Source organism: Stegostoma tigrinum, chromosome 27 (genome assembly GCF_030684315.1).
Source record: "Stegostoma tigrinum isolate sSteTig4 chromosome 27, sSteTig4.hap1, whole genome shotgun sequence".
Classification (NCBI taxonomy): domain Eukaryota; kingdom Metazoa; phylum Chordata; class Chondrichthyes; order Orectolobiformes; family Stegostomatidae; genus Stegostoma; species Stegostoma tigrinum.
The window spans coordinates 42,321,430-42,335,733 of record NC_081380.1 but is presented as its reverse complement, the minus strand read 5'-3'; the positions used below and the strand labels follow the sequence as shown (position 1 = coordinate 42,335,733).

The window sequence follows — 14,304 nt, the reverse complement described above, 5'->3', positions numbered from 1 at the left end:
GTGATAGACAAGTGATCTCATTGATGTTTACACAGTCTTAAAAGGCTCCTCAGGATAGCTGCAAGAAGGATGCTTCCCTTTGCAGAGCATGTCTAAACCCCACAACGCATTCAGTCTCAGAATAAGAGATGTATGGAAAGAGATGCAGTACTTTTTGTTGATGTTCATCCTGAGCAGCTTTGTGATGCAGGACTTTGTGCTCTAAGGTCTGATTGCCAGCATGCACGCTGAGACAAACATCGACTGTGCACGAAGGACCACCAATTCAGTGAAAGACACTTTTTGATCTGCCCTTAATGTGCAAGGAATTGACCTCAACTGAATGTTGCAAAGTGGCACATTCCAAGGTCCAGGACTGTGCGGAGGGACACACTGAAGCTTGGGGCAGCTACTGCCAAGGTAAAGTGGGGAAAGATGACCACCCGAAGTTTCTGAACCAAAGTTAAACGGAGGTCTATTCAGTTATTAGACTCTCCCGGTGCCTCAAACTTATGTAAATAATTTCGGTAAACTTACGTATAAGAAAGAAACACCTTGGGCTTGTTTGTCCTACATATCTAAATACTGTGTGCGGAATTGAACTGCCCCAGTGACTACATGTGTAAAGATATTTTTATGAATAAAGTATATTTTTGAAATAAAGGTAAGTCATTTGAGACTGAAATGAAGAGGAATTTCTTCATTCTCTGTCCAAGTGCTGTGAAAGCCCAATAGTTGAGCATGTTTAAGACTGAGACTGATTAATATCTAGCCTGTGATGTCTGTGCCTGCTTTCTGCAAGACAATTTCACCCAGCGCCAATCTCCTGCCTTGCAAGTTTTTTCCTCTTTCAGATAATGATCCGATCCTCTTCTGAAAGCCACAAATGGATCTACCTCCACTACATTCATAGGCAGCGCATTCTAGATCTTAACTCCTTGCTGTGTTTAAACAAAAAAAACACTTTTCTTGAGGTAACTGTTGACGCTTTTGCAAATTACCTTAAATTGGCAATAGTAAGGTTAGGTAGCTGTGACTATTTGACCCCAAAAAGGGTGGTTTTATTGACCTAATGCTACCTTGAGAAAGGGTGTTAGTTTACACTTATCAGCTAACTCAGATCAGTGTAGCACCCTGGCTAAATACAGCAGAATACAAAATGTAAACAACAAGAATTGTTACATCGCTCCCCTTGACAAACTGAGATGAAACAAAAATACCTTAAAATGGAAAGAAAATATTTTAGCATAAATTAATACAAAGCAGGAAAAAATGCTCAAAGATTTGGGTCAGACATTTGTTGAATACATATATTATAAAAAAATTCTTTTAAATACGAATATTTACAAGAGTACACAATATAAGACAAATTCTGTATATATTACCAATTTGTTGTTTAAATAGGGGAACAGTACATTATCACTTAAGGAGATGATCTAGCGAAGTGTACATCTTTTAGCCAATCGCAAGAGGCAATATGACTTATCAGGGAATTGGCAGTGGTCGCCAATGATTACTTCAAATCAAAGCGGAATCCAATTAGAAGCTAGCTTTGGCCGCGACAAAACAAAGGCTAATTGGCTGCTTGAACCAAAGGGCTTGTTGGAGGTACAACAGACCACCCAACCGAAAGGCTCTGTGACATTGCTTTGGACATATTATATTCCATGCGAGGGAGGGCACAAACCCATGGTAACAAGTCAGCCGTGTTCACGATATAGCCACTAACCCGTAATGCAAAGTCCTATTTACTCTCTCTCTACAAGCATCTACACAGACCGTGTTGGTCAGCCACGCTGGTGCATTTGGTCCTTCTCCTCCAGGATCTTATTCGCAGCAGGCCTGTCTTGAGTGGGGACCAAAAGGCATTTTTGGACAACGATATTTATGATACCCTGTGAGCCTTGGGCGACAGTGTTATCGCTGGGATACTGGAGGAATCCATGTGAAGTCTTCACAATCCAACGACCAGCAAGATTTGAGAAAGTCCCACAAAATGATCAGACAACAGGAGTTGTCCTTCTAAAGTGGACTTGTGTTTGGATGTAGCTTTTTTCAGAAGCCAAACTCCAAACATTAGATACGTTAGATGAAGGCTTCAGATTAACCACACGACTAACACATAAAAGGGAGATCTCTGCACCAATTAAACACATCCAGTGGCAGTTCACGGCTGATAACTATGGCTGGACTTACTGCCTGACTCATGAAACTGTGCAAGTAGAGAGATGCTTTGGTCGATATTTGAACACATTTGTTTGACTGGCTGCCCTGTTGACTCACAGAAGCCCAGTGGTCTGCTTGCTGGTGCCAGGGATTTCAGCAGCGATACCCAACCCTATGTTTTGGTTACACTCTGGGCGTATGTTGTAGAAAGTTGCTGCAGCCTCTGTATCGCTGCAAAAATAGAGAATTGAAGAAAGCTGAAAAGTGTGACTTGTCGAAAAATGTGGTGCATGGGCGCTTTGTAACAGCCAGCAGGATGCAAATATGCTTACCCCAGAAACAGGGGCTGGGAGGACTGGGGGTTAGTTTAAAGGCTGGAGGCAACCTGCTGAGCTGACCCAAGATCATTCCCGAATATGTATCAGACTTTACTGAATCAAAATAAAAGGTTCCATCATGAGGTTCAGAGCTCCCTCCTGTCCCAGCCTCTGGGCACACAGCAATGGAAACATGTCACGTCTGGTTACTAATGTGTCAAGTAGGCAAATAGGAACAGAAGGAGGCCATTCAGCCCCTTGAGTTCATTCCATTATTCACTTAGATCACAGCCAATTTGTTTAATTCATCTACCTGCCCTAATCCAACATTACCGGACACTATTGCCTGAGAGGAAAATAACTCTATAAAGCTCAGTGTGAAATTTTCACTTGATCCTCACAGCACTTTTGTGCAGAGTTCCAGAATTCCAAGACCCCTTGAAGGCCTTCACAACAGCATTCCTTTCCTGAATGGTCTACCTTCAAGTTGCTAAAGTGTTGCCCCTTGTTCTGAACTTCCCTTACCAGGTAATATAGTCTCTATCTACCTACCCGTTAATCATCCTAATATCTAAATTAGATCACTCTTTAATCTTATACGTACGAAGGGATGCGAGTCTGAGTAATTGTCCCTTATAATTTGACTCTTTCAGGCCCTGGGTCTTATTAATGAAACTCTGCTGCACCTCCTCCAATATAAAACGCAGGCAAATGAGAGACTAATTCAGTTTAGGAATCCTGGTCAGCATGGACGACATGGACTAAAAGGTCTGCTTCTATGCTGTATGACTCTATGACTCTAAATACCTTCTTTCTGAGGGTGCAGTGTCTGGAAATGAGTCCCCTTTTCTAAATAGGGTCTAACAAGAGCTATGTACAACTTGAGATTGGTAAACAGCAGTCAGTGACATTTTTACAGTATTTCCCACTCACTGATGGAACACCCTCCTCCTCCTCCTATTGACCCCACAGACCATAACCATGTCTGAAAAACATATCTTCTTCCTCCCTCCCTGCTATTGAGTAATTAGGTGGAACCAGTTTTGTCATTTGTCACTCACATGACCACCCTGGAAACTAGGATTGCTTCTGCGTTGCTGACAGCTTTAGAAATGAAGTCTCAGCTGGGGAGCTGTGTTTTGTGGGTTTGGGTAACCCTCAGCCCTCCAGTCCCCAAACCCAACGTCAGTCGGCAGGAGGCTTTGTCCTCACCTTACCTCACAGACTCAAAGTGATACTGTTCACTCTGCCTGGTCTGTAATCCGCATTTTCCCAATGTGCCCTGGCAGGCTACCAAAGGGACACCATTTCTGCCATTCGTCGCTCATTCTCTCTTTGCCCGTCTCTTGTCTGCAAACGAAAACACTGGCAACAGGCCCACAAAGGTTAATGCTGAGCTACAATGAGCTGATCCATCACTCCCTCTCAAAACAGACCCATTTCCAGGCACCTTGAATCATCATCATTTGAAAGGATCCTGTTGAAATAGATTCAGGTGACGAGAAGCTGCAGTTCCAGTTATTCTTTGTCTGACTGGGGCCACTGCAGGGAATGGAGTACCCTGGAGAAACCAATAATTCACCACCAGCTTCGTTGGGAAGGCACCCTTTCGCACAGACAAGCTTCCAGAGAACCTAACAGCTTTTCAGTTGGATTGGTGCAGCTCATTGGAGTGATATTTTTAAAATAATGTGACAATGAGGCAGCTGGGAGCAATCAAGGAAACTGGGATGAAGGGGGCAGGAGAAGCCTCACCCACTCTCAGTGCAGACTGCATCCGAACTGAATGCAAAGCCACCTGTGTGGGTCACACCAGATGTCAGGGTAGGGCTGGACATTGGCTCACAGTGGGCAAGCTGGTAAGAGGCCGATTTCCTTCCTCTGGGAAGGGAACATGCATCACCTGCAGGCCCTGCCTGCTCGTGAAGGGAAGTGTCTCTATCCTTCCATCAGCCAAATGGCTGACTGGGTTGCAGGTACCTGTTTGGGGTGACAGTCTGCCTCTTGACCAGCCAAACAGATGGGGCACGGAGACACGAGGATGCACCGGCTTTGAACTTTCCACCTGCATTTACTCTGAAACACCACGAGTTGCCCCCTTTCACCTCCCTATCATCCTGAACGACACTATTCTCCAGTAAGCATCACGTCACTAGGACAGTTGGTCAGGTTAACCGATGGAAGGGAAATTTCAATAAATAAAGCATATTCAATATCCCCGAGCTTTGGTGCAGTAGTTCAGCCGCAACGACAATGGTGGAGAGCAGGAGCCAGGAGATGTCTGATTGCAGGAGGTGAAACAAAAAGACAACAGAAGATAAATGACAAAAGGAAGAGAAATGCAGAGGAGGGTGGCTGGGAGGTGGAGCATCAGCAGCTCAGCTTCCCCCCACAACATGTACAACCAAAGCCTTCAGTTACTCCTCTTTTTCCAGGATAAACAGCCCAGTGATCAGCTCCAGCGGGACTTTGTGTTCACTCCCAGCCATTGTCCTTAATCATATGCGCAAGTTCTATAATGTACTTTCCTTCTTTGTACTTCTGACTGCTCTCAAAGGCGTGTTCCTGTGGACAAACAGCAGCACTGAGTTCAACAGCAATAACAACTGCAACTTGCATTCATGTGGCACCTTGACAGTGGCACTTGTGTCCAAAGGCGCTTCGGAGGAGGTGCTATCAAACAAAACTTGACTTTGAGGCACATGAGATACTGCTATGACCATGGGTTATTGTAAGAGGAAAAATTGAACACGGCCTATGTCCACTAGAGTTCTGAACAGTGCGGAAGTAGGGGGTAATAGATATGGTGGATACTCAGAGGATATTTCCTCTTGTGAATCCTCTTTGAGGACATGAGCAAGGATGACTTTGTTCACTTATACAGGACATTGGTGAGGTCAATTTGGACTTCCTGTCTGAGGGATGATATTCTTGCTATGGAGGGAGTGCAGTGAAGGTTTAGCAGACTGATTCCTTGGATGGCAGGACTAGCACATGAATAACGATTGAATAGGTTAGGATTATATTCACAGGAATTTAGAAGAATAAGGGGATATCTCACGGAAACCTATATAATTGTAAAATTACTAGACAAGTTAGATATTCCTGATGGTGGAGGAGTTCAGAACCTGGGGTTGTGGTTTAGGAAGGAGTAAACCTTTTAAGACTGAGATGAGGAGAAACATCTGCACCCAGAGACAGTGAACCTGTGGAATTCACTACCACAGGTTGAGGTCAAAACATCATGTGTTTTCAAGGAAGAGGCAGATCTAGCTCTTGTGGATGAAAGGATCAAGGGCTGTGTGGGAAAGCAGGATTAGGATTAGGATATTGAGCTCGATGATCAACCGGACCACCTGCTCCCATCTTCTATGTTGTTGGGGAGACTAGAACTAGGTGACACAGTTTCAGAATAAGAGGTGTCCCTTTTAAGATCAAGATGAGAACTGTTTTCTAATAGAGGATGAACAGATCTTGGAATTCGCTTCCCCAGAATGTAGTGGAAACTAGGTCTTGAAAAGTATTCAAAGCAGAATTATTTAGATTTTTCAATGACTCACGGGGGACACTGACCAGAGGGTGGAGTTGAGATCACAACCAGAGTAGCCATGATCTTATGGAAAGGTGGTGTAGGGTTTGACTGGATGAATGGCCTCCTCCTGCTTTTGCGCTCCTATATTCAGATTGGTGGTGAGAACATTAGTCCAAGTAGTAGGTTTTAGGAAGTATCATAACGTTGGGTGGGTGGGATTAAAGGAAGTGAAGAGGTTTGAAGGAGGAATGTTAAAGCTGAAACCGCCAACGGTGGAAAAATTCAAATCAGTGGTGCACAACTGGAATTGGAAGAACGATGATGTCTCAGACAGAGTGTTGAGACTGGATAACTTTACAGAGATGAGGCGGGGTACAACATCAGGGCAATTGTTGAGGGATTCGAAAAGAGCAATAAGAACTTTTAGAATTGAAGGGCAACTGGACTAGGGGCCAATATAATTCAGAGTACCAGTGCAATAGGTGAATAAGACTTGGTGCTTTATTAGCACATAGGCAAAGGGGCTTTAGCTTGAGCTCAGGCCTTATAGTTGGCTCAGGGATCTAACAACATGCGGGTTGACGATTTTATCACTTGATGGGCTGAAGTAGAGACAAAATGAGGCAAAGGTTACAGAGGTGGAAACAGGCAGTAAGGGAGTGTATATAGGACAGTGTGGGGCACGGGGAGATCAGCATCACCCAACAACTAAGCCTCAAGTCTAAACTTGATGTATCAGAAACAGTATCAGAGATAGTGGGAACTGCAGATGCTGGAGAATCCAAGATAATAAAATGTGAGGCTGGATGAACACAGCAGGCCAAGCAGCATCTCAGGTGCTCCTGAGATGCTGCTTGGCCTGCTGTGTTCATCCAGCCTCACATTTTACTATCAGAAACAGTGTCTCCTTTTCAGGCTGAGAGAATCCAGACTGGATTCCCTGTTTGTTTTGAGTTAGATTGTCTAAGTGGGACTTAGCGCACCTCTTACTACAACCCAATATTCAAACGAACACATCATACTCACTGTGATGGAAAGTCCTTAGTCCTGGGTGCACAGTACGGATTATTTAGTGTAAAGAAGAATCTAGAAGGACAGGGCAGCAGATACATGGGAACACCACCACCTGCAAATTCCCCTCCAAGTCACTCACCATCCTGACTTGCAAATATATTGCTGTTCCTTCAGCGTCACTTGGTCAAAATCCTGAAATTCCCTCCATAAAGGCACTGTGAGTCTATCTACAGCACATGGGCTGCAGTAGTTCAAGACGGCAGCTTACCATCACCTTCTCGAGGGCAACTGGGGATGGGCAAGAAATGCTGCCCAGCCAGCAATAAGTACATCTTATAAATATTTTTAAATTATCTTCCCTCTGGTTGTGAAAGGAAAAGAAAATAAATGAAAATAAAGAAAATAACCTGACAATCAAGTTTTTCCAAGTGCTGCAAGGCCAGGTCAGAAGACGGCCAGACATTAGAGTTTAAGAAGCTGAGTAAGAGTTACTTTCAATTAAACAGGACACCCCACAGGTGTGCAGAATATTGTGTTTTTGCTATGATCACTTTGCAAAGGTAATTACAAGTGTTTGACCGCTAATGTTCATCTTTACATTCACATGCGGTTTGAGGCCTAGAATCACTTCACATTCTGTTTTTGCTTAGGTACAGTTCAATGTAAGTTCAGCAGACAGATCCCATCCCTGCATTGTCCTGGATTGAGGAAATTAGGTCTGCATTCTCTCTCGTTTAGAAAAGTATTCTTGTTTTGGGGTGATCGTGGGGATGTTGCTGCTTACACCCAGGGAACAGAATCTCAGAATAAGGAGGACGCCATCGAGGACTGAAATGAGGAGGTATCTTTTCACTTAGAGGGTGGTGTATTTTTGGAATTCTCTACTCCAGATGACTTTAGAGGGTCAGTCAGTGATTAGGATCAAGATCGATATCGAGAGGTTCCAAGATATGAAATACTTCAGGGGATATGAGGTTGATGGAGAAGATAAGCCATGGTCAAACTGAGTGGCCTAGGAAGTTTGAAGGGCTCAATGGTTTACTCCTGCTCCTATTTCCTATATTTCAATGCAAATATAATGGAGTCTGCCTGACGGAAAATTCCAGCGTCATCACTGAGGGCACATAGATATATGCAGTTTTACATGTTGGCTGTGGGTGGGTGGAGGTGAATTGTCAAACAGGAGGTAATAATGTCACATAAAAATAACACCTTTGTGGTGCTTTTAAATGCAGTAAAACATTTCAGGTGTTAACAAACAAAATTTAATAAATATGCAGACACGTACAAAAACTACAAACTCTAGGAAACAAAAAGACACACAACAGAGGGGGATGTGATAGCCTAGTGGTCTTATTGCTGGACTGTTAATCCAGAGATCCAGATAAAGTTCTGGGGACCTGGGTTCAAATACCACCAGGGCAGATGGTGGAATTTGAATTCAATAAAATATCTGGAATGAAGAATCTAATGATGACCATGAATCCAATGCTGACTGTCAGAAAAACCCATCTGGTTCACTGATGTTCATAGGGGAAGGAAATTGCCATCCTTACCTGGTCTGGCCTACATGTGATGCCAGACCCACAGCAATGTGGTTGACTCTTAATAGCCCTCTGGACAATAAATGCTGCCTAGCCAGTGACGCCCTCATCCCGTGAATGGATTAAAAAAAAGGCACACAGATAGATACACAAGGAGATATCCATACATAGAAGGAGATACACAAACACACACAGCCACCAACTTACATATTTCCAGCCCAGTGTGGTTTTGCAGTTTTCGCAGTAAATGTCAGCCACTGCATGCAGGCCAGTAAGTAAAACCCGCTCCTCCGCTGGTCCACAGCCCACATTAACTCTGCAAAAGAAAGGTTAGACAACATCAGCACTTAAACATGGAAAATAAACACAGAATGCACATTTCTGTGTCACCTGTCACTACCTCAGCACATCTCGAAGCACTTTACAGCCAAATTTCACTATTTGTGAAGTAATAACACTCTGGCAATGAGAGAAATGTTGACAATGTTATATAAATGCAAGTTGTTGTCTAAAAATAAAGACTTGAGGGGTTGAATGGCCTACTCCTGTTCCTATGTTAGTCATGGAGAGATAAAGAAGCTCCAAAATAGTTAAAATAAAATTAGAGAGGAGGAGTGAGAGAAGAGGCGGAACCCAGCCTTTAGTGAACCACGCAGCATATGGAGAGGTACATATAATGAAGGCTAGAACTGGAAATATTTCAAACAGGGTTCCTCAAGCAGCCGGAGGCTAACAAGAGAGCACGAGGTCACAGCTTCAATCACTGCACGTGCTGAGTGGTACAGAGCAAATCAGAGGAGTAAAAAAGACCATATTGTCTGTGGATGAGACTGAGAGAGAAGGGGAAGGCAGACAGCCAGGGAAAGAGAGACACAGAGAAAGAAGGGAAAGACAGGTGGGGAAGAGAGGTGGGAAAAGAGCAAGTGAAGACAGGTGGAGAGAGAGAGGGGGGAACGGAGCGAGAGAGAAGGAAAGAGAGGAAGGGAGTAAGAAAGACGGGGGGAAAACAGAGTGAACAGGAAAAAGAGAGAGCGAGAGAGTGAGACAGTAGAAAAAAGAGAGAGAAAAGAGAATTCAGCGAGAGGGAAAAGAGCAAGGGGCCGGGGGAGGGGGAGGGAGGAAGACAGGCAGAGAAGGGAGCAAGGTTGATATAGTGGAAACGAGGAGAAAGAAAGAAAGAGAAGGGAGTGACAGAAGGAGAGAGAGGTGAGAGAGAGAAGGTGTGGAGTTTAAATTGACAGAATGGCCAGCAGACTGATAAAGGCATATCCAACATTCCTCAGAACTGCAGCCCTGGAAGGAAAAATGGGACAAAGTGACCTTATGACTCCCTGTAATCATGCAAAAGGCTGGCCTCTGGAATTGACTGTTACTCTGCTTACATGCAGACATACATACATGCAGACTTCAGTGACACCAATGGTAACAGCAAGGAACGAGCTAGAAGCTCTAATATCAGGGCTGAATGGCAATGGGGACAATAATGACAAGACTGTGAGAGTATTGGGTCAAGGTGAGGCTAAGAACAACCTTTTCTCAATCTTCACCTCAGAGTCTGTGATAGGAGTTTGACATGGTTGGTGAATTAGAAACTGTCCCGCTTTCCAAAACCTATAACCGGTAACAGTGAATGAAAAACGATTTTGACAAATTACAATACTTAAAGAACTGAGTTTACTGACTCGCTCCTGCAACTAACAGCAACTAGTTTGAAGGCAACGGCCTTCACTGAAGAATAATTACCCTCCAACATGTCCTTACTTACCATCCTCCAGCATTGAGTAACATTACCTCAAGAAACTCAACACTTATGGGGCAAAGCAGCCAATCTGACTGGCACCTTACCCACCACCTTCAACATTCACTCCCTCCACCACTGAAGCACTGTGGCAGCAGTGTGTACCATCTACAAGTTGGACTGCAGCAACTCATACAGACTCTGTCAATAGCACCATCCAACCCGATGACCTCAATCAGCTAGAAGGACAAGGGATAGATGGGAAAACCTCCAGGTGCAAATTGCCCCAGAAGCTACTCACCATTCTGACTTGAAAATATAATAGTGTTTCTTCATTGTCACTGGGTCAAAATCATCCTGGAACTCCTCCCATTACAGGAATGTGGGTGCACCTACAGCCCATGGGCTGCAGTGGTTCAAGAAATCAACTTGACAACTCTCTACAGGGCAATTAGGGATGGGTATTAAATGCTGGGCTTACCAGCAATATCCACATGTCCAGTAAATGGAATTGAGTTTAGATAATCAGGCAGGGATACTGCTGTGCTACAATATGGCCTCTCATTAAGACAGTTGTAGCCTTCAGCTTGAAGTATGTCCAGGAATATGGTGGTAACGGATAATCCAGACCAGGTTTTTACTGAATCCTCCACTGATCTGACTCACAGGGAACCAAAGGCCAGTGAGCCTGACATCAGTGGTAGACAAGTTATTGGAGAGGATACGGAGGGTCAGGATCAAGCAACATTTGAATAGCCAAGGTCTGATTAAGGTTAGTCAGCATGGATTTATGTGTGGGAAGTCATGTTTGACAAATCCTTTAGAATTTTTTGAAGAGGTATCCAAGAGGATAGATGGAGGTTGGGCAGTGGATGTTGTCTGGATGTTATACATTAACAATGTAGGGACTGGGGGCATTTTGGCGAAGTTTGCCAATGATACAAAGATAGGTGGACAGGCAGGTAGTACTGAAGAGGTGGGGAAGCTGCAGAAAGATTTAGACAGTTTAGCAGAGTGGTCCAGGAAATGGCTGATGAAATTCCATGTGAGTAAATGTGAGGTTTTGCACTTTGGAAAAAAGAATACTGGCATGGACTATTTTCTAAATGGTGAGAAAATTTGCAAAGCAGAAGTACGAAGGGATCTGGGAGTGTTGGTCCAGGATTCTCTAAAGGTTAACTTGCAGGTAGAGTCCGTAATTAAGAAGGCGAATGTAATGTTGTCGTTTATCTCAAGAGGGTTGGAATATAAAAGCAGCTTCTGTAAAAGATGTGCTTCTGAGGCTTTATAAAGCTCTAGTTAGGCCCCATTTAGAATACTGTGTCCAATTTTGGGCCCCACACCTCAGGAAGGACACACTAGCCCTGGGGTGTGTCCAGCGGAGATTCACACGGATGATCCCTGGAATGGTAGGTTTAACGTATGATGAACGGTTGAGGATCCTGGGATTGTACTCATTAGAGTTTAGAAGGTTGAGGGGTGATCTAATAGAAACTTACAAGATAATGTATGGTTTAGAAGGGGTGGACGCTAGGAAGTTGTTTCCTTTAGGTGGGAGACTAGGACATGTGGGCACAGCCTTAAAATTACAGGGGGTAAATTTAAAATGGAAATGAGACGACATTTCTTCAGCCAGAGAGTGGTGGGCTTGTGGAATTCATTGCCATGGAGTGCAATGGAAGCCGGGACGCTGGATACCTTCAAGGCAGAGATCGACAAATTCTTGATCACAGAAGGAATCAAGGGCTACGGGGAGAGTGCAGGGAAGTGGAGTTGAAATGCCCATCAGCCATGATTTAAATGGCGGAGTGGACTTGATGGGCCAAATGGCCTTACTTCCACTCCTATGTCTTATGGTCTGAAAGGACTTTAATAAAGCCTTTGTCAAGGTCCCAAATGGCAGGCTAGTCATGAAGTTAGGTTGCGTGGGATCCAGGGAGAGCTAGCTAATTGGATTCAAAATTGGCTGGACGATAAGAAGCAAGCGTGATGGCTGAAGGTTATTTCTTGGACTGGAGGCCTGCGACTAGTGGCGTGCCACAGGAGTCGGTGCTGGTACCTTTGTTATTTCTTATTTATATAAATGATGTGGATGTACAAGGCATGATTAGTACGTTTGTGGATGATGCAAAATTAGGAGGTATCACTGATGGCGAGGAAGGTTATCAAAAATTACACAGGGATCTTGATCAGATGGGGAGGTGGGCTGAGGATTGGCAAATGTATTCAATAAGTGTGAGGTGTTGCAGTTTGGATAGGCAAACTAAGGAAGGACTTCTACAGTAAATGGTAAGGCCCTGAGGAGTGTTGTGGGACAGAGGGACCTAGGAATACAAGTACATAGTTAGTTGAAAGTGGTGTCACAGGCGGACACGGTGGTGAAGAAGGCATTTAGCATTCTGGCCTTCATCGATCGAGGCACTGAGTAAGGGAGTTGGGACGATATGTTACAGTTGTGTAAGTTGTTGGTGAGGCTGCACTTGGACTATTGTGTACAGTTTTGGTCATTCTGTTATAGAAAGACATTGTTAAACTGCAAAGTTTGCCAGGAATATTTATGAGGATGATGCCAGGACTAGTAGGCCTGAGTTACAGGGAGAGGTTGCCCAGGATAGAACTATATTCCTTGGAACAAGGGAGAATGAGGGATGACCTTACTGAAGTGTATAAAATCATAAGGGACATAGATAGGTTGAATGCATATAGTCTTTTTCCCAATGATGGAGAATTGAAAACTAGAGGACATAGGTTTAAGGTGAGAGGGGCAAGATTTAAGAAGGACTTGAGGGGCAACTTCTTCATGCAGAGAGTGGTGTGTAAATGGAATGGGCTGCCAGAGGAAGTGGTTGAGGTAGGTACAACAGCAACATTCAAAAAACATTTGGATAGTTACATGGATGGAAAGCATTTAAGAGGGATAGAGACCAAATGCGGGCAATTGGAACTAGCTGAGTGGACATTGTGGTCAGGATGGACCAGTTTGGGCCAAAGGGTCTGCTTCGAAGCTGTTTGACTCTATCACTCTAAACAGTGAGACTGGACAAGAGGATAAGAAGATGGGATGTACAGATCTACGTAACAAACTAAAATTAAAGTAAAGTACGATGTATGCCGGAGATGTGATATAAAAACAGGAATTGCTAGAGAAATTCAGTAAATCTGGGAGCATCAGATTAGACTGAAAATGTTAACTGTTTCTCTCTCCACAAACGCTGTCAAACCTGCTGGCTTTCCCCAGCACTTTTTCTTTTTATTAGGTAGGCTATTAATCTGTCTTGAGCAGTCCATCAGTGTAACATGGAATAGGAAGGGCGCACGGTCAAATTGGTGAAACAGCTGGTTTCAGTAGTGCCATACAAAGGGAGGAGTTGCACTTTCATGACCGTTGCAATCAATGAGGTACTTCTTAAGTGTGGTACTGTACCCAATGAGCAGTCAACAAAGAAAAGAAACAGGAGGAAAGGACTGGGCAGATATTGTAGAGAGTGACAGGGAATGGGAGGGATTGGGAATGGAGGCTTTTTTTAACCTGGACAGGCTAGGGAGGAAGAAAGGAGCTACCTGATCTGGCTTTGTCCTGTGATACTCACACTGAGTTGAACAGGTAAGCACGACCTTGGCTCCCTTGAAAAGACTGAAAAGGAAACAAGAGAACAAATCAATGCCAAGCCTCACGCACACATACACTAACACCCACCGTGCCTGGGGGACCATCAACTCGGTGAAAGACGCTCTTTGGTCTGTTCGAGAATTGCTGGTGCTCCAGAACAAGGAGTTGATCCTGAATGAGTGTTGCAGACTGGCACATTCCAAGATTCAGGACTGCATGCCGAGGGATACACTAATGTTTGGGGCAGCTGCCACCAAGACGCAGTGCGTAAAAAGACCATTCTTTGAGGTTTTCCTGCTGAAATTAAATGGGAGTCCATTCAGTTCTTGGACCCTCCTTTACCCTCAAATGCATGTAAATATAGTCTGGTTCAAGTTAGAGATGCCTTTGGTTTGTTTGGATAG

The 14,304-nt window shown here is 44.1% G+C and overlaps 1 protein-coding gene across 2 annotated transcripts in view; it reads right to left on the bottom strand.

Annotated features, from left to right (window-relative positions):
* Positions 1-1,275: 1,275 nt before the first annotated feature.
* Positions 1,276-14,304, bottom strand: part of ypel2a (yippee-like 2a) — a 52,490-nt gene continuing 39,461 nt past the window's right edge. Inside the window, exons 3-5 of one of the 2 annotated variants that reach the window (XM_048556815.2) lie at positions 13,881-13,924; positions 8,760-8,868; positions 1,276-5,027 (exon numbers count right to left, since the gene is read on the bottom strand). In XM_048556815.2, coding sequence (XP_048412772.1) covers positions 4,938-5,027; positions 8,760-8,868; positions 13,881-13,924 — 243 coding nt within the window. In that variant the 3' untranslated portion in view covers positions 1,276-4,937. Of the gene's footprint in view, positions 5,028-6,902; positions 7,370-8,759; positions 8,869-13,880; positions 13,925-14,304 lie in introns of those variants that run through there. The other variant, XM_059655404.1, reaches the window with a different exon arrangement.